We start from the raw sequence: 24,992 nt of genomic DNA on the forward strand, positions 1-24,992 counted from the left end.
TAGCATCCCTAAGTACACATTTACCCAGCATGTGTACACACAGTAGCAAATCAGAGCCAGATTCTTGATGAAAAAAGGATGTTAACTTGAACATTTTTAGTCTGAGAAGTGGCACTCTTGAATAGCAACCATCTATATTATTTTGAGTAGATTTTAATAACAAAAGACTTTGCATGACTTGATCCTATTAGTAGAAATTAACATTCTCATTTACTTCACTAGAGGCGTCAGGGTCTCATAAGCACTGTTATGAGAAGCTTAACACAGAAGGTACCATAAAAGGAAATTGTGGAAAGGATGGAGATAAATGGATTCCATGCAACAAACAGTGAGTTTACCTTTTTGGAACTGTAATGGCACAGCTAAGAATACTTGCTCTTCTTAAATGCAGTCTTGTGCAGTATCACTCAGATGGAAATCTCTTGAAATAAAATCAGGTGAAAACAGGGCCTTGCGTAGCCTTGAACAGCTCTTGCACAACTGGTATGCAGCTCTTGCACAACTGGTACGGAAGTTTGGGCTGGGTTGCCATCAATATGCAGATGACACCCAGCTCCTCCTCTTGATGAATGGCCGCCCTGACTCTCACCCAGAAACATTAGCCAGCTGCCTAGAAGCAGTGACGAGATGGCTCAAGCAGAGTCGTCTGAAGCTCAATCCTTCAAAGATGGAGATCCTGTGGCTGGATAGGAAGGGCCCATGTGAGGAAGCACGCCTGCCTGCCCTGGATGGTGTGCAGCTCTCTATGGCTCACTCAACCAGGAATCTAGGCATGATTCTGGACACTTCCCTCACAATGGAAGCCCAGATCACAAAGGTAGCGCGGCTGGCATTCTACCACCTCCGCCAAGCCAAGCTACTAATGCCCTACCTGGCCCTAGAACACCTAGCCACAGTGATCCATGCGACGGTCACCTCTAGACTGGACTTTTGTAACTCTCTCTAAGCAGGCCTGCCCTTAGTCTTGACCCGGAAACTGCAGCTGGTTCAAAATGCAGTGGCCAGGATCCTCACTGCAACACCGTGGAGGTCCCACATCTGGCCCATTCTCCATCAACTGCAATGGTTGCAAGTTGAATTCCGGATCAGACTAAAGGTTCTGGTAATTACCTTCAAGGCCATATGTGGTCAGGGCCCAGTGTACCTGAGGGATCGCCTCCCTGCCTACGCCCCCAAAAGAGCCCTGTGCTCCACTGCTACCAATCAGCTAAAGGTCGGCCATAAAGAAGTTCGCCTGATCTCGACCAGGGCCAGAGCATTCTCTGTTCTGGCCCCCACCTGGTGGAACAAGCTCCCGGAGGAGATCAGGGCCCTGACGAAGCTTAAACAGTTCCGCAGGGCCTTCAAGGAGGAGCTCTTCCACCAGGCATTTGGTTGAGACCAGATATAACCAACAGCGACCAAAGGGCCCCTGCTCCCCCCCCCCCTCAGAACACCACCTATACACTCTGGACCTGTTTGTATGTTGCAACGTTGTATTGTTTATTGGTTATACTATTATAATGTTATATGTTTACAATTATCAGTTATTATTGCACAGTTATTCAAATGTTTTATAGACTGTTCCATGTATTGTTCTTATGTTATTATGTAAACCGCCCTGAGCCCCCGGGGAGGGCGGTATATAAATATAATAAACAAACAAACAAATAAATAAATAAAAGCATTTTACATTATTTTTACTACAATGCTTGCCACTTGACCATTCCTTGACTTTTATTTTGCAGTGATGTGTTCTGTGGATTATTGCTTTGTGCAAATCTTGATGGCGCTCCACGAATTGGTCACCTTCAGGGAGAAATTACGCCAACTTCTTTTTTCCATCAAGGCGTAGTAGTAAACTGCAGGTGTGTACTAACCTTTGCACTATGTATTCAAAGATGTTGTCTAGCATTTTTATGCAAAGAATTAAGATACATTTAAAAATAACTTTTTAAGAACCAAAATTACAGGTTTAATAAAACTTTCAGGTGATTTAATCTTTCTTACATTAAGATACACCCTGTAACATTCCAGCAAGTGCATTATATGAGAAGATTCTTTGCAGGTGGAAATGAAGCAGAAGGATGAGGAAGAGAACTAGAAACATTGCAAGCATGAAAATACTGAACCAACAAAATTTCATTAGTAGCTTCATTTACAGCACTGCATTTAGAACAGATGTGGGCAGGACCAAAGGTTTAATCACCAAAATATTGTAAGTTTTGGATTCCATGTGAGGACATGTTATCAACATTAATATGTGATTGGGGTGAGGGGGAAGCACCTGTAGCCTTAAGAAATGAATGTCCTCAGTGATTGGTGATAAAACAGTCATAGTAGTGATCTCAACCTTCAAACCTTGGCTTCTGCCAGTAAAAGGCAGTAAAAGGAAATAAACGAAACTTGCCATCCTTATCCATTGTTGTTCCTCTCTATATTTGTGAAACAGCCTAGGGGGTGGGATGTGTCCGGCTGTCCAAGTTAGAATAGGGCCAATCAGGGTTGGCCCTGCCCCTGCAGCTCCTGTCCTCCGTCCCTGGACTCTAGCCTCTTTGCTCTCAGACACCTCAGTGCCTGGAGCCAGCAGCAGGTAATGGGAGAGGGCCCTGAGCAAAGAGTCATGGTGGAGGGCTTGCTAACTAGGGTCTCTTGGCTTGCGAGGCTGGGCCTGCTGACGAGGGCCTCCTGGCCTGCTGTGTCCCGGCCCTGCTAATGAGCTGCTCAGTCCCCGCCCGCCCCACTTGATCTGGCTGCAAGCTGCAGCCCAAAGCCACCTTAAGCTGCCTGGCCAGGGGCCAGGGGAGGGGACCCTTTCAAGGCCCGTTCTTAGGAACGGGCTTTGAAGCTAGTTTACTGATAAGAAATAAACCCAGTGCAGCAGAATTTTAAAAATATTTTTATGTTTGTCATACATTATATTTTGTATATATATTTATAATAGAATATATTTTTACTCTGCTAAAAATTCCCTGCATGTGTCCCAAATGAACTTCTTCAGGGGAATCTGTAATATAATATACAAATACAATACTGAATTCTTATAATATTTAGCAATAGTTATAATTAGAGCAGTGAAACATTATTTAAAAATCAAATGTCAAATTATGGGAATAGAGAACAACGTAATATCATAAACTCTGCCCTCCAAAATAGCCGTTTCCTCCTGGGGAACAAGGATTGCCACCCTTCAGGAAGGGGCTGGAGATCACCTGGAATTATAATTGCTCTCTAGATCGGTGTTCCCCAACTCCCGGGCCGTAGCCTGATACCAGGCCATGGAGCCCTCGGTACTGGGCTGCAGCGGTGGAGGGGGGGCGCCAGTGCACCTCCCTCTCCCCCCATGGCATGGCACTCAAGCTTAGCCGTGTTGCGGGGTGGGGGGAGGTGTGGGCGCAAACGCGCAGGTGCACCCGCGCCTCTCTCTCCCTCCCCCCGGTCCTCGGCCTGAAAAAGGTTGGGGACCACTGCTCTAGATGAGATAACTTCCCACGGAGAAAATGACTTATTTGGAAGCTAGAGGCTATGGCATAATAACATGCTGAGGTCACTTCTATCCTTAAACCTCACCCTCCCAAGGCTCCTCTCGCAGATCTCAAGGAATTTCCCAGTGTGAAACTTTCAACTCCTTGGGGGGAACTGATCTCTGTAGTTGGGAGATCTGTTGCTTTTTTAAATAGCAACCTCTCGTTTTGACAAGATACTTCTTGCACAGCTCAAAGAGTAAAACTAGAGGGTCCATGATTGTTTTCACAGTGGGAAAGAAGAGAGATAGAAGTAGAAAAAGTGCAAATTCTCTAGTGGCTTTCGCGGAGGGGAAAGAAATTCCCACCTCCCGGACATCCTTGCAAGTTCCCTGATGATTATCTCAGTAATCCTTGTGTTTTCGCCATTGACAAACATTGCCAAAATCCTTTAATTTGGTTCAGTATTGCATAGTAGTTTAATATATAGATATTTATCCTAAACAACAGATGTGTATGCAAATATGGTAGAAGGATCTGTTTGCATTGTTATAGTTTGCACCTGTGTTACAGTTTAATGTTAATAATGTTAATGTTATTTATGTTGTATGAGAATTGTTATGAAAACTAAGTTCTATGTACCGTTTCTGCAATTTATGTAAACCGCACTGAGGGAAGGATGGTATATAAATATAAATAAATAAATATTCATTATCCATCTTGTGATGCAGCCCCACATTGGGACTGCGCAAGTGCAGGCCAGCCACATAAAGTTTTCTCCAGCTAAGCTCCTATAAGGGGTGCTACTGCCCCAACACACACTGCACATGCGCATGCACATGGCTTCCCGCCAGAACGCACATGTCCCATTCCTTTGGTTTGTTTTTCACCGCCGCAATGAACAGTCGTATCTTCAACAGCTCCTCACTTTTTCCTATGACCTCAAAGGCTATTATTTAAAAATGTTCCTACTGTGGCATTAAAATGCCTCACGTAGATGAACATGTCCGCTGCCTCCTTTGTTTGGATGAGGCACACAAAGTCGGCGTGTGCTGAATTTGCCAGAAGTTCACTCCAAAGGCCAGGCCAGATCTTGCTTCCAGGCTGAGAGTGGCACTTTAGGAGAAGGCCCTCTCCACCGTCCCTCCAAAATCAGCCTCAGAGCCCACATATTCTGCTCCCTCCTATAACCCTTGGGCTGCTTCAGTTCGTTCAATGGCCTCGGCTTCAGTTCTGGCCCGTCTTACCTGACTCCATCCCTGGCCCCCTCTGCTATGGAGGCCACTACGGATCCTGCTCCGGCACCTCAACCTTCTAAACCTCATTCCAAGAGGTCTAAGAAGTCCAAACACCGAGACTGTTCCAGTCATTCTGACTACGGTTCAGCCAGCAAGTCACTAGACCCTTTCGTTCTGACTGCATCATCAGTTCTGCTAACTCAGCATACACCATCTCCAGTCCCACCCCCTGCGGTTCCCAGTCAAGAAGCCTCAATCCCTAGTTGGAGCATCAACTGACCATTCTATGTATATACTGTTCTATATCCATGGACTATGTAGGCCAGGGGGATCGTCCGTTTGTGGATGAACCACAAGTGGCTTTTGGGTTCAACAAGCCGCATCCCCATACCTTGTAGTTAGAAATGGAGGAGAGTGAACCCACTCGCCCTCCTCCTTCACCAAGCACAGTTTCCTATCCCTCCCCAGACGATGCCTTTGGGAACCCCTTCCCTTCTGAGGACTACTGTCCCCACTCCGAGCAGCTCCGCCATATGGCGAACTCTGTAGAGTTAGACATCTCTTCCTCTGACACCCATCTGAAGGACAAGGTCCTTAGTCGACTCTATTCAGAGATTCATGCATCCATTGTATTACTGATCCTAGAGGGGTTCGAGCGCATCACGGCCCCAATTTGGAAGAAACCGGCCTCGGCCATGCCTGCACCAAAGAAGCTAGATGCTCTTTACAGGGTCAAGCAAGATTCCTGTGATATCCTGTCGATTCATCCCCCTTTTACATCTACTATTTTTGACGACATGCAGCTAAATAACATCCACGTCAACGCTCTGCTTCATTGGACCATGAAAGCCTCAAATTAGAGGGCTTGGGCAGGAAGTCCTATTCGTCCACTGCTATGGCGTTCCAGATTACAAACTACCAGGCAATAAACACAGGTTATCAGATAGTTCTCTGGAAAGGAATGTCCGTATCTTGACATGCTACTGAATGAGTTGAAAGCATTAGCCAAGCTGATCCAATCTGAGGCCCTGTTACATCTAAGCAGTGCTGAAAAACATGCCGCAGATGTCTCAACTCAAGCCATGGTGGCTCAAGCTAAGGTGGAAGTTCTCCCCTTTGAGAAGGAGTCTCTCTTCATCCGCAAGCACGGATGAATTCCTCTCCTCGTTGAAGAAGAGTCATCAGCCTGTTCCCTGAGGACTTCCCTCCAGTTCCCACCTATCACCCCGTTTCAACCAAAGTCAGCAGGGATTCACTATTCTGTTCTTCCATTCATGTCCTCCTCCTCAGCAGTATCCTTCCCACCCATACCACCAATTAAAAAAAAAAGGCATCAGGCACCGCGCCCCAAAGGGCAGCAGTTTGCTCAGAGAGATCAACCCCTACAACAACAGAACCAGAATAGATTCTGACAAATTACCTTCCCACCCCACCCACCGAGTGGATTTTGACAACCGTTTGGCTTGTTTTGCCTCTATTTAGTCCCTTAACACTTGGGACTCTTTGATCCTATCAATCATTTCCCATGGTTACCATTTAGAGTTTTGTTCATTCCCAGCTTGCTCTCTTGGTTCAGAGGCATATGTTAATACCTGCCCTGAGTTGGATTCCCAGATCCTTGACCTCCTGACTAAAAAAGCAATTGAGGAGAGACCAGTTGGCCTCCTTAGATCTGGCTTCCATTCTCTTTTCTTTTTGGTTGAGAAATGAGATGGTGGCTTCCGCTCCATATTGGATCTAAGGGATCTTAATAAATGCCTGTTGATTTCACATTTTCGTTTGGTTTCTTTGCCAATGGTGGTTGAATTTCTTTCAGTCAGAGATTGGTTCACAGTCCTTGATCTTGATGCTTATTTCCACATTTCAATTCACCCTCGGGATAAGCTATGCCTACATTTCCACCAAGGATCCCATATTTTTCAATATACGGTGCTTCCATTTGGTCTGGCCAGGGACCCAAGGGTGTTTACTAAATTCATGGCTATAGTAGACTCGCACCTCTGTGCACAGGAAATCATGATTTTTCCCTATTTAGATGATATAAGAACCAACTCTTATTATTATTTGTAGCCTCAACATCACAGGTGCTATCCACATATGTAACGAAGACACTGGACCTTTGCTTGGCTCTGGCCCCGCAGGTGAATTACCAAAAATCATGTTTGATCCCTTCCATGGTGGTCAATTAATTGGTTCCACCTTGGAGTCGGCTCGGGCCTAAACCTTTTTTGCCTGGTGACCATTTTTGCTCTGTACGAGCCATGATTCAGTCCATCTAGGAACCAATGTAGACCGTTGAAGTTCATGCAGTGACTTCTTGGTTTACTTGCTTTTCAACCACTGGTCCCATTGGCTCGCCTCCACAGGAAGAACAACACTGGTTCCTTTGCTCCCAACTGATATTTTATTGATATTTTATGGTCCCACGAGTGGTTCTGTGCCTTTCTCCCCCTCCTCCCCAAGGTGCTTCAGAAGGCACTATGGGAGCGTACTTCCATCATTTTGATTCCCCAGTGCTGGTACCCAGCCCTTCTTGACCTCTCCAAAGGATGATGAATCCTCTTTCCGGAGAACCACAATTTGGCCTCCTTCCTGTCCCCCCTGTTCCTTCAGCTCCAGAAGTTACACCTTACTGCTTGGCTGATCCATTGGGTTCCGAACCCCTATCTCGGGGTGAAAGAGGTGCTCTTACAATCTAAATGCCAATCTACCAGATATGTGTACAACCTTAAATGGGCCAGATTTGATCAGTGGATCTGGGAAAGTCATCTCTTCCCTTTTCTTGCCCACTCCCCATGTTGTGGAGTACTTGTTATCCCTGGATCGCCAGGGTCTAGCAGTCACCTCCATTCATATCCACTTGGCGGTTCTGTCTGCTTTTCATGACCAGTTCCAGGGGTGCTCCCTGTTTTCTCATAAGTTATCCCAATGCTTCCTTAATGGTTTACTTAATATGTTTCCCCCTGCTCAAAGATGGCTCCCCAGTGGTACTTGCCCTTATAGCTTTAATGCTTTCTCCCTTTGAGCCATTGAACACAGTCCCTTCGGGCCTTTTGACCATTATGACAGTTTTCCTGGTTGCATTTACCTCAGCCAGGAGAGTGGGGGTGATAGGTGCTCTAAGAGCTGATTCTGCTTTTTTACAATTCTTCCCCAAAAAGGCCACTCTGCATCCCGATCCACGCTTCCTCCCCAAGGTTGGTGTCTCGGTTCCATGTGTCTATCATGTTACCCATATTCTTCCCGGAACCAACCTTTGAGTTGGTTCAGGGAAGAATATGGTCCCTACAATCCATCAATGTTCGCGGGACTATTTTATATTACTTGCACAGAACATGGCATTTTAGGAAAACAGATTCTTTATTCATTTGTTAGTGGGGTCCTAATAAGGGTAACAAGGCATCATCCAGCACTATCGCTTGGTGGATTGTGTCTGCGATCGAAGTGGCTTATTTAGCTGTGAAATTTACTTGTCCTGTTGGAATCTGGGCACACTCTCTTCAGGTGATCAGTTTGTCAGCTGCCTCCATCAAAGTGTTCCCCTGAAGGACATCTGCCAGGCATCTACCTGGGCAAGAGAAAATACTTTCATAAAGCACTATTCCATCAACCTCCAAGACAGGAGAGATTCAGAGTTTGGTAGAGCAGTTTTCCAGTCTTTGTTCTCCCAAAGGCTCACCCTGCTCCTCAGATCATGAAGGTCCCAATGAGGGGCTGTATCACAAGATGGATAATGAAAACGGGGTTGCACCTACCTGTAACCATTGTTTGTTGACATCTTGTGTGCAGACACACATTCCCTCCATCCCCACTGTTAGCCTTCTGTCTTTGGAGGTCTAACCTCCAAAGACAGAACACTGGTGATGGAGGGGATGTGTGTCTACGATTCTACATAAACTCACATTCCCTCCATCACCAGTGTTCTGTCTTTGGAGGTCATAGAATCATAGACACACAGGTCTTGGCTCGGATTGTTCTGTCCTGGGCTCTCGGTGGCGGTGGGGCGCTCTGCCTCTGACCAGTGGGAAGGTGTGCGCATGCGCAGCGTGTCGGGGCGATAGCACCCCATAAAGGAGCTTAGCTTGAGAAAACTTTTTATGGCTGACCTGAGCTTGCGTAGTCCCAGTGTCAATGAACAAGACAGCAATGAACAACGGTTACAGGTAAGTACAACCCCGTTTAATTTTAGCGCCTGTTTCTGAAAGCGTATCGTTAACTTAAAAGTGGATTGAGATAATAAATACTGAGGCAATTGCATACCTTTTGTGGCCTTTCTATTATGGTAACAGGAGTTTTGAAACTTCCTCTTGCAGTGGCTCTCATGTACTTTTAGATGACGATACAGACTTAGGATATGTGGAAGATGGAGCTCCATGTGGTCCTTATATGATGTGCATGGACAGAAAGTGCCTATCCATTCAGTCCCTGAACATAAGCAGTTGCCCTGTTGGTATTAATGGAAAAGTTTGTTCAGCACATGGGGTAAGTCCCAGCTAATATATTTCTGTATTTAAGAGGATCCAGTGCACCATTTCTGCAGGCACAAGGGTTTCTGTTCAAGGTGTGAGTTTCTCAAACATATACACGAAAACTCACACCTTGAATAAAAAGTTGTTGGTCTTAAAGGTGCCATTTGACTCCAATTGTGTTCTGTTACTTCCGGTCAACATTGCTATCCACCTGGATTTTTCATGTTCTCCCTTGAGAGTCTGGAGGACATCTCACCACTTTAACAGGGAGGCAGGATGAAAGTTCTGTTTCCTGTTCCATGTGGTGGGGGCACCCTGCAGTCTTCTTCCTGCCTCTCAAGGAGTAGCAGGGTGACTAACCCCTCCTGCCTTTACTCTGTCATTATTATAGTCAAATATTCTTGTTGTTCTTTAAAAGGTTCTAGTTTTTAGACAGTTAATAGATTTAGTATTTGAATAGTTGTTAGTTTAGTTGTCACTTTTGATTTAACCTGCTGGGTTGGATCACACTGGATCATTCCATCTCACCCAGTTTTCCTTCCCTATTGCAGTTTTCATTCCACATGATTTTTGTTCCTGTAGGTCCCTTGATCTCCAGCATACACTCTTTGGTTGTCAAAGGAAATTCATTATCCATCTTGTGATGCAGCCCTGCATTGGGACTGTGTAAGCGCAGGCCAGCCATGGAAAGTCTTTTCTAACTTAGCTCCTATAGGGGGCGCTAGTGCCCTGACATGGTGCACATAAACGTGGCTTCCTGCTGTAATGCACACGTGACTAGAGGCAGAGTGCCCCTCTTACCCTCAGTTCCTTTTTTGCCACCGCAAAGTATAGTCAAAGTCTCCAACATCTTGTTTCGCTATGGTCTCAAAGGCCATTTTCAAGAAATACTCCCATTGTGGGGTTAAGAACCCCCACATGGATGAGCACAACCAATTCCTTCTTTGTCTGGGGGTGGTACACAATGTCAGCATGTGCTGCATCTGCCAAAAGTTCACCCCGAAGGCCAGGTCAGATCGCGTTTCCAGGCTGAAAGCATGCTGTGGGAGAAGGTCCTCTTGACAGGACCTCTTAAAGAGGCATCTGAACCAACTTCCACTCACGCCCATAACCCTGGAGCCGCTTTGGTTAGTTCAACGGTATCGGTTCCGGCATCGGTTCCAACCCGTCTTGAGAAGAGGCCGGTCTCTCAAACTCCATCCCCGGCTTCTGCTACTAAGGAAGCCATTATGGAACAAACTCTGGCAATTCAGCCTTCTTAACCTCATCCCAAGAAGTCTAAGAAGTCCAAGAAGTCCAAGCACAGTGACTTCAACTGTGGTTTGGCAGACAAATATCTGCATCGGTTCCATCTGCATCATTGATTCCTTTAACTCGGTATACACTGTCTCCAGTCTTACTCCCCTTGGTTCCCAGTCAAGAACCTTCATTCCCTAGCACCAACCAACCATGTGGCATTCTGCCTTCCAGTCTTCATATGATCCTTCCCCAGCCTATGTGGGGCAGTGGGATTGTCCGTTCCTGGAGGAACCACAGGTTGCTTTCAGTTTCCTGTGGCTCCCTCCTGCTCAAGGCATCTTGGCTGATTCCTCCCCCTTCTCCTATGCCTCATCACCAGCCTCCACAGTATGGCTATGGTGGTCGCTTTTCTTGGAATAATAGCAGATTTTCCAAGTTCGGCCCACAGCAATTCATGTTGTGGGTGTACTCAGTACTAAGGCCAACAAGCTAAGTAGGCAATTCCAGACAAATTACAAATGGTCACTGAGACACAACTATGTTTGTGTCCTTTTTTACTGCTGGGGGTTCCAGAGGTGGACCTCTTTGTGACAGCAGAGTTCAAGAAGGTCCTGCTTTTTTGCTCCCTAGCAGGGAGGATACTGGGATCCCTAGCTGATGTCTTCCAGTTTTGGTGGATTGGGGCAGTGTTTTATGCCTGTACCCTTGATGAGCAGGGTTCTGAACAAGTTAAGGGAAGAAGGCTCCAGAAAAAATAAGGGGTTAAAATCTACAAAAGCTTAATCTGTTGGAAAGGTGTGCAACATAGTGGTGGAATCCCACCTAGGCTGTAGTTTGTCTATATAACGAGTTTGGAATACTTCCCTCATTGAAGGAGAATGAAACATTGGAACTTCCCTCCAATGGGGTGAAATCATCCACATCCCATCCAGTCAGACACAAAATCTATTATGCAGCTGGCTATACTAAGTCTGGAAAGTTAGCTTCACTCTGAGCCAATACCATCCCCACAAATTTGCATAGCTCTTTCTTGTGTGACCAGTTTTGATGATTTTGCTCCACTGAAGAGAAGTAACCTTCAGGAAGTTCCACTATTTCATTTTGTAAATTCCAGTTCTTATTCCATTCAGTCATTGTCATATAAATAAATATATATAAATCAAATAAATAAATAAATATGTGAATTCAGTATACTTTTTTATTAACCCATGTTAACCGCTTCTTTTAGGTTTGCAGTAATGAAGCTACATGTATTTGTGATAATACCTGGGCAGGTATGGATTGTAGCATGCCTGATACTAGGAAAAAAGAAGACCCAGAACAACCAAATGGACCAAAGGGTTTGTATGATTTCAGTTTTTCAAATATATTTGTATCATGTATGATATTCAACAGGACAGCTTGAAGCAAAGCACCTGTGTTTGTGTTTCTGGGATGTTGTAAATGTTGCTCCAGAGATCCTTCCTAGAAAATCATCAGCATAAGAAGTTTTTTTTCTTTCAGAGTTGTTTTTATTAACAAAAACCTAGATGAGTTTTAGCACAACTGACGTCTGTTGATAACCATAGCCACACCCTCCTGATGTAGTTGTTGGATTCCCATTCTGTTAAACACAACTAAGAATTCATGGCTTTACGGTTACTTTAACATCCCAGAAAAGTGTGAGAGTCTGACTGTTTTGTCCAGCCGTGCTCAGGAGCAGCTCTTGTTCATTTAATTGTAGGACTTCTTGGAAAAATTGTGCCTCTTCTCTACAATTTTTGTTTTCATTTGTGAAGAAAACTCACAGATCCTTAAAACATCCTTTTGAATTGTTTTTAGAATGTCATGTTGCAGGTTTAATGGGCTTAAATATATAAAAAACACATAGAGGCCATGTCGGTTATTTGCCCTAGAACTGATGCTTCTGGCAAGTGGTTTCCTTCCTCGCCCCCCCCCCCCCCCCCGTTTTCAAGCAGCCTTGTGGTACATTTGTTTGCCTCCTGAGGTTTCCTTTCTTTTTTTCTTATCTTTCCTAAGCCTGTTGCTGTGAAATTTTGGAAATAATTTCAGCAATGCTTAGATGACTGCACTGGGAAAGTTTGGATTGCTTTAATACTGCCCATATGGCAGCCATTGTCCTCCCTCTGCATTTTTAAATTGGCAGTTGAATGTCGTAATGGTATAACAATCAGGTGTTCTGAATCCCCAGCTTTTATTTTTAAAACAGTAAGCCTTAAGCCCCTTTAGTTACAGATATGCTTAAGTCAAGGTTGACTCAGCTTGCTGGGGGGTAAACGGTAATGACTGGGGAAGGCACTGGCAAACCACCCCGTATTGAGTCTGCCATGAAAACGCTAGAGGGCGTCACCCCAAGGGTCAGACATGACCCGGTGCTTGCACAAGGGATACCTTTACCTTTATGCTTAAGAGGGATATAGACACAGACTGAGAGGGTTGAAAATTCAGAGAAAGTGAAGAATTCATGGAATCTCATATAGTAATCTGTGTATTGTTCCAAGAACATTCAGTTGCCAACTTGAAAACAACAACAACAACAAAAACCCTGGTTGTATGGGGGGGATGGCTACTGCTGAGGGGTTGAGTCTGCAGGGAAACCTGCCATAAGGAAGCCCTGCTGCTGCTGTGTTGTATTGACAGCTGCAACAGCAAAAGGGAAACTATGCAAGCTGTTCTTCATGTGGAAAACACTAGTTTTTCATATTGGAGCTATGAGGCAGGGAAGAATATCTTTGGAACATGCCCTGGGACACTCCAATATTCAAGCAAAGTCTCCAGTCTTCAAGCAAAGGTTGGATACACACTTTTCTTGGATGCTTTAGGATGCTTAGGGCTAATCCTGCATTGAGCAGGGGGTTGGACTGGATGGCCTTTATGGCCCCTTCCAACTCTATGATTCTATGATTCTATAATATGGAAACAGAGGCAGCCCCACCCAAGCAGGATGAAAACAGTGCTATAGCAAGCAGCAAGGTTTTCTTGTATTCAGATTGTTACATGTTTATTCAGAGTTTCAAGAGGAGGTAAGTTAAGGCTGGTCCTAAGCACTCAGCCCATTTTTTGGAGCACTAAAGCCTTTTACGGATTGGGAGAACAAAGGGACCCAGGCCCATTCCGCACCAGGATCAATGTTGCAAATTGGTTTTGGAACGAAAAAACGCCATTTTAAATAGTGGAATTCGCCGTTATGCATACCTGCCTTTGTAGTGGAATCCAGTTGCGTTTCAATCGTTTCCCACAGGTTTCCGGTCTCGGCAAAAATCGCTATCCAGGAAGTGATATTTGCTGAGCTTTGTCCCGCCCCTGGCCGTCAATCAAACGAGCAGCCAATCGGCAGCTGTTATCATGCTCCCGTAAAGCCCCTTTCCCTTTAATGCAGGTTTAAAAAAAAAAAAACACGTTGCAACGAATCTGCGTTGATTCGTTGCAATGGAGAGACCCATCTAGCTAGCAGGTGGCCACGCTCCCCCAAGTGAACCCCCCCTTCCCCGTGCATGGGTGTGATTTTCGGCCGAAAATAAAGGGAACCAGCAAACGGGGCTGTGTGGTGCTTGGTGACTTAAAACAGCTCTGGGGAGGGACTGCAGCCGGGGAAGCCTCGCTGGGTGAATGAAGGCTCGTTGCTCTCCGCTCACTCCGAGAAAAAAAATGACGATCACTTCTCTGGAAGATCAGAGGAGAGAGCCAGGGGGAGGGACTTTGCTGAAACCGCAACAATGGTAACGCACAGAAATTTTCCGCTAGTGTTGCAGATTGGTTGCAAGAGTGTAGCGCTTTTCAGAGGGTGAAAACACTTTTTGGGATTACCCTGGAAGCGCTACAACGAAGCGCTTTTTGCGGCTCTGTTTCAGGAGTGTGGCAGATTGTCTACGACGTTGTGCATAACTGCATTTTAGTAGTGATTTCAATTTGCCACACTCCTGCTACAATGAATCTGTGCGGAATGGCCCCCAGTCTTCCCAGTGGTAAGTGGGACCATTCCCCTTCCTCTGTGGCATTCCCAAAGGACTCTAGGCTTTGTTTGGAAGAGGGACTTTACCAGTATTTCATCACTCAAGACAGGTTAAGCCAAGGCTAGATTTATTTTTAAAATCTTTTCAGAATGAATGTAAAACAATGCTTTCAAACCCTCTGATGGGCTGAGATAAGATTTAAGATTATAAACTGAATTTTAGGAAGACCATGGATGCTGAGTGGAATGTAACATAGATACACTGGGAAATGGGACTATTGTGGCAGAAATATGCCATATCAAACTGAGAGGAAATAAGAAGAGGTGTGTATATTGTGTGTGAACCATTGTGTAGTCTATAGCAGCATTATCACAGTTCTTAGTGCTGAACAGTTTGCAATACAGTGAACAGGTGACTTTTTACTTTGATCATGGGATATCCTGGAACAAAATTGTATTGCTGTGGCTCATTTAGACTGTGCAACCAACCCTGCCACAATACAAATCCTATTTTCTATGTAAAACTCAGTTTGCTTGTTATTTATTTGGTCACCAGTCTTCTGTGCAGTTCACACATGGGGGCTATGCATGAGCAGGCCTGCCCCGGAGAGGTTTTATAGGTAAAAAGAGCACGGCACACCTAGAGGGCACGGCACACCTAATCCAAAGCCTTTATTTCACCCCAAAAGCACATGCTGCTGCATGGCAGCACCCTAAACTCTCAGTTCCTCTTTTGCCACCAAAGAAGTTGGATGTTCTGTAGTTTGCTTTCTGTTTCATCCATTAGGAACCTGTTGGTGAGAAGATTTTAATTATAAAGGCTCAGAAAGCCTGGTTTAAAAAGTGCATGAAATGTGCAAAAATGCCCCAGACAGATGAGCACGACCATTGTCTGTTTTGTCTGGGCAAAGAACACTTGGTAACCACTTGTAAGTTCTGCCAAAAGGTTACCCCTAAGGCTAGGGGGGGATTGAGCTAGAAAACTGAAAGCAGCTTGTAAGCCCCTGACCAAGGCAGCTCCTGAAAAAGCCTGACAGAGGCAATGTCAGATTTGACCCATTCAGCACCTCCCCCAGGTTTGATGTGTTTACAGATCCAGTTGGATTAGAGGTCTCATGATAAGCAGACCTCTTCAAAACCACCTGCTAAGAAAACAAAGGTTAAGAATAAAGTTGAGTCCAAGTTGACTGTCCTGTTGGCTTCATGTATGACAACAAAATCAACTCAACCATTTGTGGAAAAACTGTCTACCCTGAGGTCTCCAGTGATTTCAGTGAATCTGACATTACACCAGGGGGATCTACCTTCAGAAGCAGAGTGATGATATCTATCCATGTGATGGCCATCACACCCATATCCTAGATACCCAGGACTGTATTATTCCGAGGCTAATTACCAGCAATGAGTTCCAGCATCAGAGAGGCGTGTTTTATTTAGGCCCCATCTCTAGACATGAGCGGAGGCTGGTGACTTCTATAATTTCAACTTGGCAGCTTGGAAGTATGGGACAAAGACTTAGTGTTCTCCCATGCAGTGACTTATAAAAGCTTTGAAATCAAGTACCAGAAAATTTGGCCACCTCATGAGAAGGAAAGACTCCCTGGAGAAGAACCTAATGCTGGGAGCGATCGAGGGCAAAAGAAGAAGGGGACGACAGAGAACGAGGTGGCTGGATGGAGTCACTGAAGCAGTAGGTGCAAACTTAAATGGACTCTGGGGAATGGTAGCGGACAGGAAGGCCTGGAGGATCATTGTCCATGGGGTCGCGATGGGTCGGACACAACTTCGTACCTAACAACAGCAACAACCAGAAAATTATATGCATATAAATGGAGGAGGTTTGTTCAGTGGTGTTCTGTCAATCAGCAACCCCCTTAGCTGCTCCTCTGCAAGCCATTTTTCATTATCTGTTGTCACTAAAGACAAATGGTTAAAGTTTTTCCTTGTTAAAGGTACATTTAGCTGCAATTTCAGTGTTTGGGGCAAGTTTTGAAGGGAAATGCTTGTTTGCTTCTCACTAGTCAAAATAGATTCCTTAAGGGATTACAGAACCTCTTGCTGAGTCTATTGTTCCCTAAGGCAGTGGTCCCCAACCTTTCTGTGGCTGGGGACCGGCAAGGCATTGGGCCGCGCCCGCGCGGGCCACACCCACACACCGGGCCACGCCCACACACCGGGCCGCGCCCCGCGGGCCATGCCCGCGCTTCGGGCCACACCCGCGGGCCGAGCCCGCGCATCGGGCCGCGCCCACGGGCCACGCCCGTGCATCGGGCCGCACCCGCGGGCACAGCCCGCACGGGCGCGGCCCGGCCCTGATTCCCTCTCCCCGCCCTCCCGCAGTAAGAAGCTTCCCGGGCCGCAAGCTTGCGGCTTGGGAAGTTTTTTACTGCAGGGCGGGGGCGGGGGTGGGGAGAGGGAACCGCGGCCCGGCGCCATGGCCTTCGTGGCCCGGCGCCGGGCCACGGCCCGCAGGTTGGGGACCACTGCCCTAAGGAACATTATCCTTGCTTTTGGCTCAGCTGATGAAGAATCCCTTTGAACCATTACAGAGATGCCTGTCAGAAGTGCTAACTATGAAAGTTAGTTTTTTAGTAGCTGTCACTTCAGCTAGAAGATTGAGTTAGCAGTGTTGAGGTCTGATCCCCGTTAAAGTTTTTCACAGAAAAGGTAGTTTTACATCCAAGCTTGACATTTGTGCCTAAGTGATTTTGCTTGTGTTTTTTCCCTCACACTGAATTTGAAGGGGAAAGGCTTTTACACACTTTAGATGTTAGAAGGACTGTTTTCTATTTAAAGAGAACATTGGGGTTAAGGAAGAACTTGTTTTGTTCCTGTGTTTGGCTGGCCCTAATAGTGGGGAAACTATCTCTAGGTGCATTGTCTCCACAATTAGAAGATGTTACAGTGAAGCAGGAAGAGAATGTCTTATAGGAGTTAGGGCACAATCCATGAGAGACATGGCATCATTCACAGCTTTTCCAGATGGAGTACCACTTCTGGAAGTTTGCAGAGCTTGTGATATGGTCTTCAGCTGATAAATTCATTTGTTATTATGCTTTGGATAACCAGGCCAGAAGAGAAGCACAAGTTGGGAAAGCTGTATTGAATATTTTCTTTCTTCAAATAGAGGGAGTATATTCCTGCAGCCAGGTGAGCGGTTTGCTAGAATCCCTATGAATGAACTGCGTAGAAGATTGTAGAAGAAGAAGAAGAAGAAGAGTTTGTTCTTATATGCTGTTTTTCTCTACTCGAAGGAGGCTCAAAGTGGCTTACAGTCGCCTTCCCTTTCCTCTCCCCACAACAGACACCCTGTGAGGGAGTTGAATTCCTGCTCGGTCAGAACAGATTCCTGCTCGGTCAGAACAGCTTTCTCAGTGCTGTGGTGAGCCCAAGGTCACCTAGCTGGCTGCATGTGGGGGAGTGCAGAATCGAACCTGGCATGCCAGATTATAAGTCCGCACTCCTAACCACTACACCAAACTGGCTCTCTGTTGTTGTTGATGAAAACATAGTTTCTTACCTGTAACTGTTTTTCATCAAGTATCTTTTGTGCAGGAACACATATCCTCCCTCCTGCCTGCTACAGGCTCTTTAACTTCATCAGCCCTAGAGGTACTGAGGGTCGAGGTCACTGCAGCATGACAGCATGTGCTCTTTGAGCAGAGTCAGCATTTTGACTTGGGCACACGGTGACCTCTAGAGGTTTTTTAGCAATAAAACTTCTCCAGAACAGGCCCGCTCATGCATAGTTCCCATCTTTTCTTACACAGGATATAAATCAGTCACTACCATCTGGAATTAGATAACACAATTCACTGTGGCTTCATTGAACTACAACACCACAACCATGGTTTATTGTGATACCTGGATCATGGACTCATTATCTAGGAATCAAAATGTTATTAGTCTGAAAAGAATGTTCTTCACACCATGTAGACATACAGAATCAAACAATCAAGCATTTCCCCACCAAATGCTTATATCTAATTATATAATAGATGCTATCTGTATTTTTAAGCAACTAAAGTATATTGATCTACCAAACGTACCAGTTTCAAGTATACTCCAGTTTTGCAAAAAACATCCTCTAAGACAGATGAGATGGATAGTGATGGTAGTCTGTTCGTAGCAGTATAAAAGAGCCAGAGTCCAGTAGCGCCTTAGACTAACAAAATTTGTGGCAGGGTATGAGTTTTCATGAGTCACTGCTCACTTCGACAATTTTACTATAAACTATCAGTAAAGCCCATTGCATGCTTGAATGCAAAGGGTGCTAGATAGAGTTTGGGGGAAAATTTAAGACAATAACAGCCATGATGCCCAGTCCCTTTAAATTCCTCCCCCCACCTTCACAGGGAGCTTTTACAATGCCACTATTAAGTCAGTCATCAAATCCATCCTTAGAACCACTTTTTAAAAGTAAGGGCAAAGGAAGACTTCATTTGCTACTACTGAGCATGCTGGAGGATGAAGTGTGCATGCTGAAGCTGGAGACTCAGAGGCTACAGATGCTGCTTCTGGTGTTGCCAGGCAGGACCCTTTGACACTGCAAAGGCACTTTCTCCTCTCAATGTTGCAAGGGCTGGTGGAGGAGCAGTAAAGGAGGAAAGCAAGGTATGGCAGGAAGTGGTATTCTAAGGGGAGAGAAACTGGAGGCGGGGTAGGGACAAGCATGAGGGTAGGGCGGTAATTTCTGGAATTAAGGCTGCTGTCGCTCAGACTTGCATCCAGTTTCTTACAGATTTGTCAACGTTTGCCTGCAAAGGTGGGGGGACACATGCTTCAGCCAGCGTGCCAAGCATCCCAAAGCCTCCTGGCATGAGCAGGACTCAGCCTGGAGGTTTTGAAACATTCAATGTATCATTGGAAGTACGTTCACTCCTTTATGTCATAGACTAGTAATCAAGCCTGCTGTATGGCTAATATAGCGGGCGCTAGGTACTTACCGTCTTGCGGGTGCTCCGTGGCGGCGGGCTGTCGGCGGGGGCTCCCTCGGGCGGCGGGGCCTTCCCCGGGTGGCGGTCTTTCGCCGACGGCTCAGTCGGGCGGCCGCCTGACGCGGTGAAAGGCGCTTTGCGCCTCTCGTCGCATCAGGCCGCCGGGCAGGGAGCCCCCGGCCTCCAACGCGTCAGGCCGCCGGCAAAGGAGCAACTGCAAGCCACACTGCACGCTTTGCGCCTGCCGATTGGTCCCCCCGATTGTCTGTCCGGAGGAAGGATCCAATCCGGACCCTTCCTCATCCCGGACACATCCCGCCCCAGAACCCCTTACTGGATTATTTAGTCTGCGGCGCCCATGGCGCCGCGGGCGGTGTTGTGATATTGTGCTGGGATGTAAATATGAAGTCAAGAAAATAAATATATACAACCAGATTTATTTAATATATTTAATAAGCCAGTCAGCAGGAGTGGCGACATAGAATCTGAATTATAATTTTTTTAATTAAAAATGATATTTAGGTAATATTTAATATTTAGGTAATGAAGCACATTAATTAAAATTTTACTTTTTGTATCGGCTTGGGTTCCAGTAATTTCCACTCATAAAACTAGGCTTTCCTTCTTTCTTTTTCCTATTGCAATCTTCCACCCCATCACCAAAGCCCCTGTAAAGTTTAGTAGATCCCATTAAAAGGTTTTATATGCAGCAGTGGCGGGAGGGTGAGATCCCCCAAACTGACAGTCTGGTTTAATGTGTAAATATTACATGGGTTGGAGAAATACATTTTTAAATGGAATCTTGCACCAATCCACCCTTCTGTGGCATAACTATGCATAGGAAGGTAGAGCCTCTTCTTCACATGGCTTGATAGAGCTTCTTCTTCCCAAGCTGATCTTCAGCAATGCTCAAAGCAGCCACTATTTTCAAAAGGGGGCCTATGCTCAAATTTCTTGCACACACACAGCCATCCCTCTCTCTCCTAGTATGGTGGGCCATACAATTGTACACAGAGCATCAAGGGTATGTATGTGGGAGGCAAAGAGGTCTCCTGTTAAAAGTAACGCGGTACAGCTGAAGATCAGCTAGGGAACAGAGGGGAGGAAATTGCGTCTGCACCCTGGAAAAGATGGGCCTGGCCTTGGTTTATGGGACATTGCCTCTCTCTCTCTCTCTCCCCCTCTCAGCAAGCTTTTAAACTGGTGTTTACAATGTATTTACATTCAGGTAATTATAATATCTGTTAAATCCATATTTCTCAAGATGAACTGAGCAATTTGTACAATGAATTATCAAAGTATTTAACCATTTTGAGGTGCCATTTAATTTTTCTTTTCAGAAATCTTCTATGTACATAATAACAACTTTTTTTAAAAAATCTTCCCTTTTCCCTCCACACAGTGAGCATGGCCACTAACAGGCTGATAGGTGCAGTGGCAGGGACCATTCTGGCTCTGGGGGTGATTTTTGGAGGCACAGGGTGGGGAATAGAGTAAGCATTTTTCTTAGTTTAAGAGTTTTATGTTTGGTGCCCAGTGTGTGAGGTAACTGTACGCATCTGAGCCCTTTGTGTACTATCCCATTAGCTTTGTGTTATGTTGTGACTGTATTTGTCATGTGATTTGAATGTGTCGGTGTCATGTGATTTGCTCATGCAGTGTTTAACCCTCTCCTGTCTGGGACAATGTGGGGCATAAAACAATGTGTGTGAATATTTTATCACTGCAAATGCAATTCAATGTTTACTTGTTTTTAGTTATCTAAATTGTAAAAATAATTTTTAAAAATTATTATTGCAAAATGTCCTCCAACAGATGGCTTGGACTACTTAATATAATTTGGTTTGTTGTAATTGATGGTGCCTTCAGTGCAATAGCGGGTAAAATATCCAAGCTGAACAGTAATAATATAGCTCCCCTTAAAAACTACAGAATTTGTTTACTTTTTATTTTAACCATTTCCATTTTAAGGGATTTTATTCATTAACTTTTGCAATTATATTCCACCCTTCCCCAGAGGCTCAGAGTGCATTACGGCATTTTAAAAACATATAGCTTTAATAAAAAATAATTTCCCCAGTGCACATCCTTAATAAGTACTTGGGGTGGGTAGAATAATAGCCACAAATATGTAAGTTGAGTCAGGTATGGTTATATAGAAAGAATTTTTTTTTTGTATTCAGGGGCCTCAACCATCAGCCCAGTGTAACAACTCTGTTTTGCATGCCCTGCAGAGCCCTGATCTCACTTGACAGAGTGTTCCATTAGGCCGATTTAATATCTTTGGGGCAAGGGATCTTGAACAAATTTTGCTTACTTTCAGAGACATACTGGGAGAGGTGATGCCAAAGACCATTTAGAGCTTTTAGGGTAAAAATCTTGCACTTAATCTGGTCTTCAATCTGGCACCAATGCAGCTTCATTGGGTCCCAATAAGGACCTGTGCTGCCACATTCTGGACCAGTTAAAATTTCTGAAGCAACCTCAAGGGCAGCCCTGTATAGTTGTCGGGAACCCGCTTGCTAACTGAAAAAACAGGGTGCCCCTTGAAGAAAACGTCACGCCAGGCCTGGTGAACGATACAACAGGAACAAGCTTTATTTCAGCAACGTGGAGTCCGCTGGTATGGAGTAAGAGCTTCCACCGAACTCCAGGTGGAAGCTCTCTTTTATACAAAACCCACCTCCTTTGGCTGTATTGCCCCACCCAGTACTTCCGGAGGGAACATGCTGATACAATCATGACTCATGCACATATGCGAGGTTTTCCGGGGTTCCCGATGGCCCATTTTCCTGGAACAAAGGGCCATCTCCGGGCCCTTGTCAAAAGGTGGAGGGGGACATTGAGGTTCTTTAGCGGCCATTGCCACCTCAACGATCGGGTGGGGCGCCCAGCTGCCGGCTTGCCTGTGATCACCATGCCCTACCTCCGTGATCGCGGGCGCCTCTGATGGCGGGGTTCGGTCTGGTTCCCAAGCCACCAAGGACCGAACCACGACATTCTGCCCCCCCAAAGGTCCATTCTCCAACCCCCCGGGACGGCCAGGATACCGCTTGTGGAAACGTTCAGTGAGTCGGGGCGCAAGGACGTCCGCTGCCCAGACCCATTCCCGGTCCCCCAAAGCGAAGTCCTTCCATTCCACGAGGTACTGCAACTTCCCCCTGTGGAGTCTAGAGTCCAGGATATCCGCCACCTCGTGGTGCTCCCCCCCCGGCAGGACCTCGGGCGCTGGCGGGGAAAACACGGGGTGCCAAACGTCACCGTCCGGAGTTTTTTTTAGAAGGCTCACGTGAAAGACGGGATGGATGTGCCGGAGGTTCTTGGGGAGCTTGAGCTTGACCGAAACTTCGTTGATCGGGGCCAAGACCTCGAAAGGCCCCAAAAACCGAGGGCCTAGCTTCTTGCTGGGCAAATTCAACCGGAGGTTCCGGGTGGAAAGGTAAACTCGATCCCCCGGTCGGATCTCCTCAGCTGGTCGTCTCTTCCGGTCGGCGTCCTCTTTCTGCGCTGCCTTGACTTTGTGGAGCTGCTCCTGCAGCGACTTCCAGCAGCTCCCGGCACGCTTCCCCCACTCGCGAAGGTCGGCCGATTCCCGGGCGGGGACCTCTCCAAGCTCCGGGAAGTGTCTCAGGTCTGTCCCGTAGACGACGGCAAAAGGCGACATCTCCGTGCTGCTGTGGTCTGCGTTGTTGTACGCGAACTCGGCCAGGGGGAGCAGGGGCACCCAGGTGTCTTGATGATAGGAACCGAAACACCGCAAGTACTGCTCCAGTACTTGATTAACCCGCTCGGTCTGCCCGTCCGTCTGGGGGTGGTAAGCGGAGCTCAGCCCTTGCTCGATGTCTAACAGGCGCAGGAAAGCTTGCCAAAACCGGGACACGAATTGTGAGCCCCGATCGGAAATCACCTTGTCCGGCAGCCCGTGCAGTCGGAAACACGTGATCCAGGAACATCCGAGCCAATTGTGAAGCACTGGGGACACTGGCGCAAGGAATGAAGTGGGCCTGTTTGGAAAATAGATCTACCACCACCCAGATCACCGTTTTCCCCTTGCTGGGAGGCAAGTCTGTTATAAAGTCCATGGAGATCACTGACCACGGCCGGGTCGGGACCTCGAGCGGGTGCAGCAGCCCTTTCGGCTTGCCAACCCCCGGCTTGCAGGTCAGGCAGACAGGACAACCACTGACGTAAGCTTTTGTGTCCCGCCGCAGACTGGGCCACCAAAACCGCCGCCGGGCCAACTTCCAGGATTTTACGAAACCGAAGTGCCCGGCGGTCTTAGCATCGTGGCAGAGGCTGAGGGCTTCCCGTCGTAGCCCTTCCGGGACGTAGACAGCCTCCCCCCTCCGCCAGAGACCGGAGTCCAAAATCAAAGAGTCCCGGAGCTCAGCCAGCTCCTCGTCTGTCCCATAGGCTGCCACTAGGCGGTCTCGGAGCGGGGCGGTCGCCGGGTCGGGCTCCCATTCCCCCCTGGCCCGCCGCCTAGTGACGACCCCCCGTCCCAGCTGCTCCTCACCGAACACAGACCTGGTGCAGGGAGCGTACCCCTCCCCATGATGCGGCAGCCGGGAGAGGGCGTCCGCGAGGAAATTCTCTTTGCCGGGGATGTGACCCAGCTTGAAATTGTACCGCGAAAAGAACTCCGCCCACCTCATCTGCTTGGCGTTCAGGGATCGCGGTTGCCGGAGCGCCTCCAGATTCTTGTGATCTGTCCAGACCTCGAACGGCTCCTCTGTTTCCTCCAGCCAATGCCGCCATTCGGTGAGGGCGAACTTAATCGCAAACGCCTCCTTCTCCCAGGTAGACCAGTTCCGCTCCGTTTCGGCGAATTTTCGTGAGAGGTAGGCCGCCGGCCTCAGCTGTCCCGCCTGGTCTCGCTGCAGGAGAACCGCCCCGGCTGCTGCGTCGCTGGCGTCGACTTGTACCACCATCGGCTGGGTTGGGTCGACGTGCAGTAGCGTGGGCTCAGACGCGAAAGCTTGCTTGAGGGCCAGGAACGCTGCCTCCGATTTCTCATTCCAGCCGAGCGCTGCGCTGGGCCGCGTGGCGCGAGGACCTCTCCCCTTGGTACCTAGCAAGTCCGTGAGGGGAGCCACTACGGAGGAGTATCTGGGGATGAAGCCTCTAAAAAAGTTAGCAAACCCCAGGAAGCTTTGTAGCTGTTTCCGGGTGCGGGGCCTTTCCCAGTCCAGCACCGCCTGCACCTTCTCGGGGTCCATAGCTATGCCCTGGGCTGAGATGCGGTAGCCCAAATAGTCCAGGGAGGGACGGTGGAATTCGCACTTAGCCAGCTTCACGTATAGGTGGTTTGCCAGCAGGCGCTTTAACACCTCCCTCACCAGGGTCACGTGCTCCTGGGGATCTTGGCTGTAGATCAGGACGTCATCCAAATAAACAACCACCCCCTGAAACAGAAGGTCCTGCAACACCTCATTAATTAGACTCATGAAAACCCCAGGTGCCCCGCTTAAACCGAACGGCATCACTTTAAATTCGAATTGTCCCAATTGACAGTTAAACGCCGTTTTCCACTCATCCCCCTCCCGGATGCGTACCCGGTAGTACGCCTCCCTTAGGTCCAGCTTAGTGAACAGAGTCCCTTTGCCCAGCCGGGCCAGCAAATCCGGGATCAGCGGGAGGGGGTAAGCGTTCCCCGCTGCGATGGCGTTGAGGCCCCGGTAGTCCTGGCACAGCCGTCGGGACCCATCCTTTTT

At 47.1% G+C, this 24,992-nt stretch overlaps 1 protein-coding gene across 5 annotated transcripts in view; it reads left to right on the forward strand.

Annotated features, from left to right (window-relative positions):
* Positions 1-24,992, forward strand: part of ADAM23 (ADAM metallopeptidase domain 23) — a 155,050-nt gene that overhangs the window by 80,349 nt on the left and 49,709 nt on the right. For 4 of the 5 annotated variants that reach the window (XM_077319249.1, XM_077319250.1, XM_077319246.1 and 1 more), the window contains exons 21-24: positions 223-328; positions 1,728-1,847; positions 8,995-9,163; positions 11,618-11,729. In XM_077319249.1, the coding sequence (XP_077175364.1) occupies positions 223-328; positions 1,728-1,847; positions 8,995-9,163; positions 11,618-11,729 (507 nt within the window). Of the gene's footprint in view, positions 1-222; positions 329-1,727; positions 1,848-8,994; positions 9,164-11,617; positions 11,730-20,680; positions 20,772-24,992 lie in introns of all 5 variants that reach the window. The other variant, XM_077319247.1, reaches the window with a different exon arrangement.

Source organism: Paroedura picta, chromosome 2 (assembly GCF_049243985.1).
Source record: "Paroedura picta isolate Pp20150507F chromosome 2, Ppicta_v3.0, whole genome shotgun sequence".
Taxonomy (NCBI): domain Eukaryota; kingdom Metazoa; phylum Chordata; class Lepidosauria; order Squamata; family Gekkonidae; genus Paroedura; species Paroedura picta.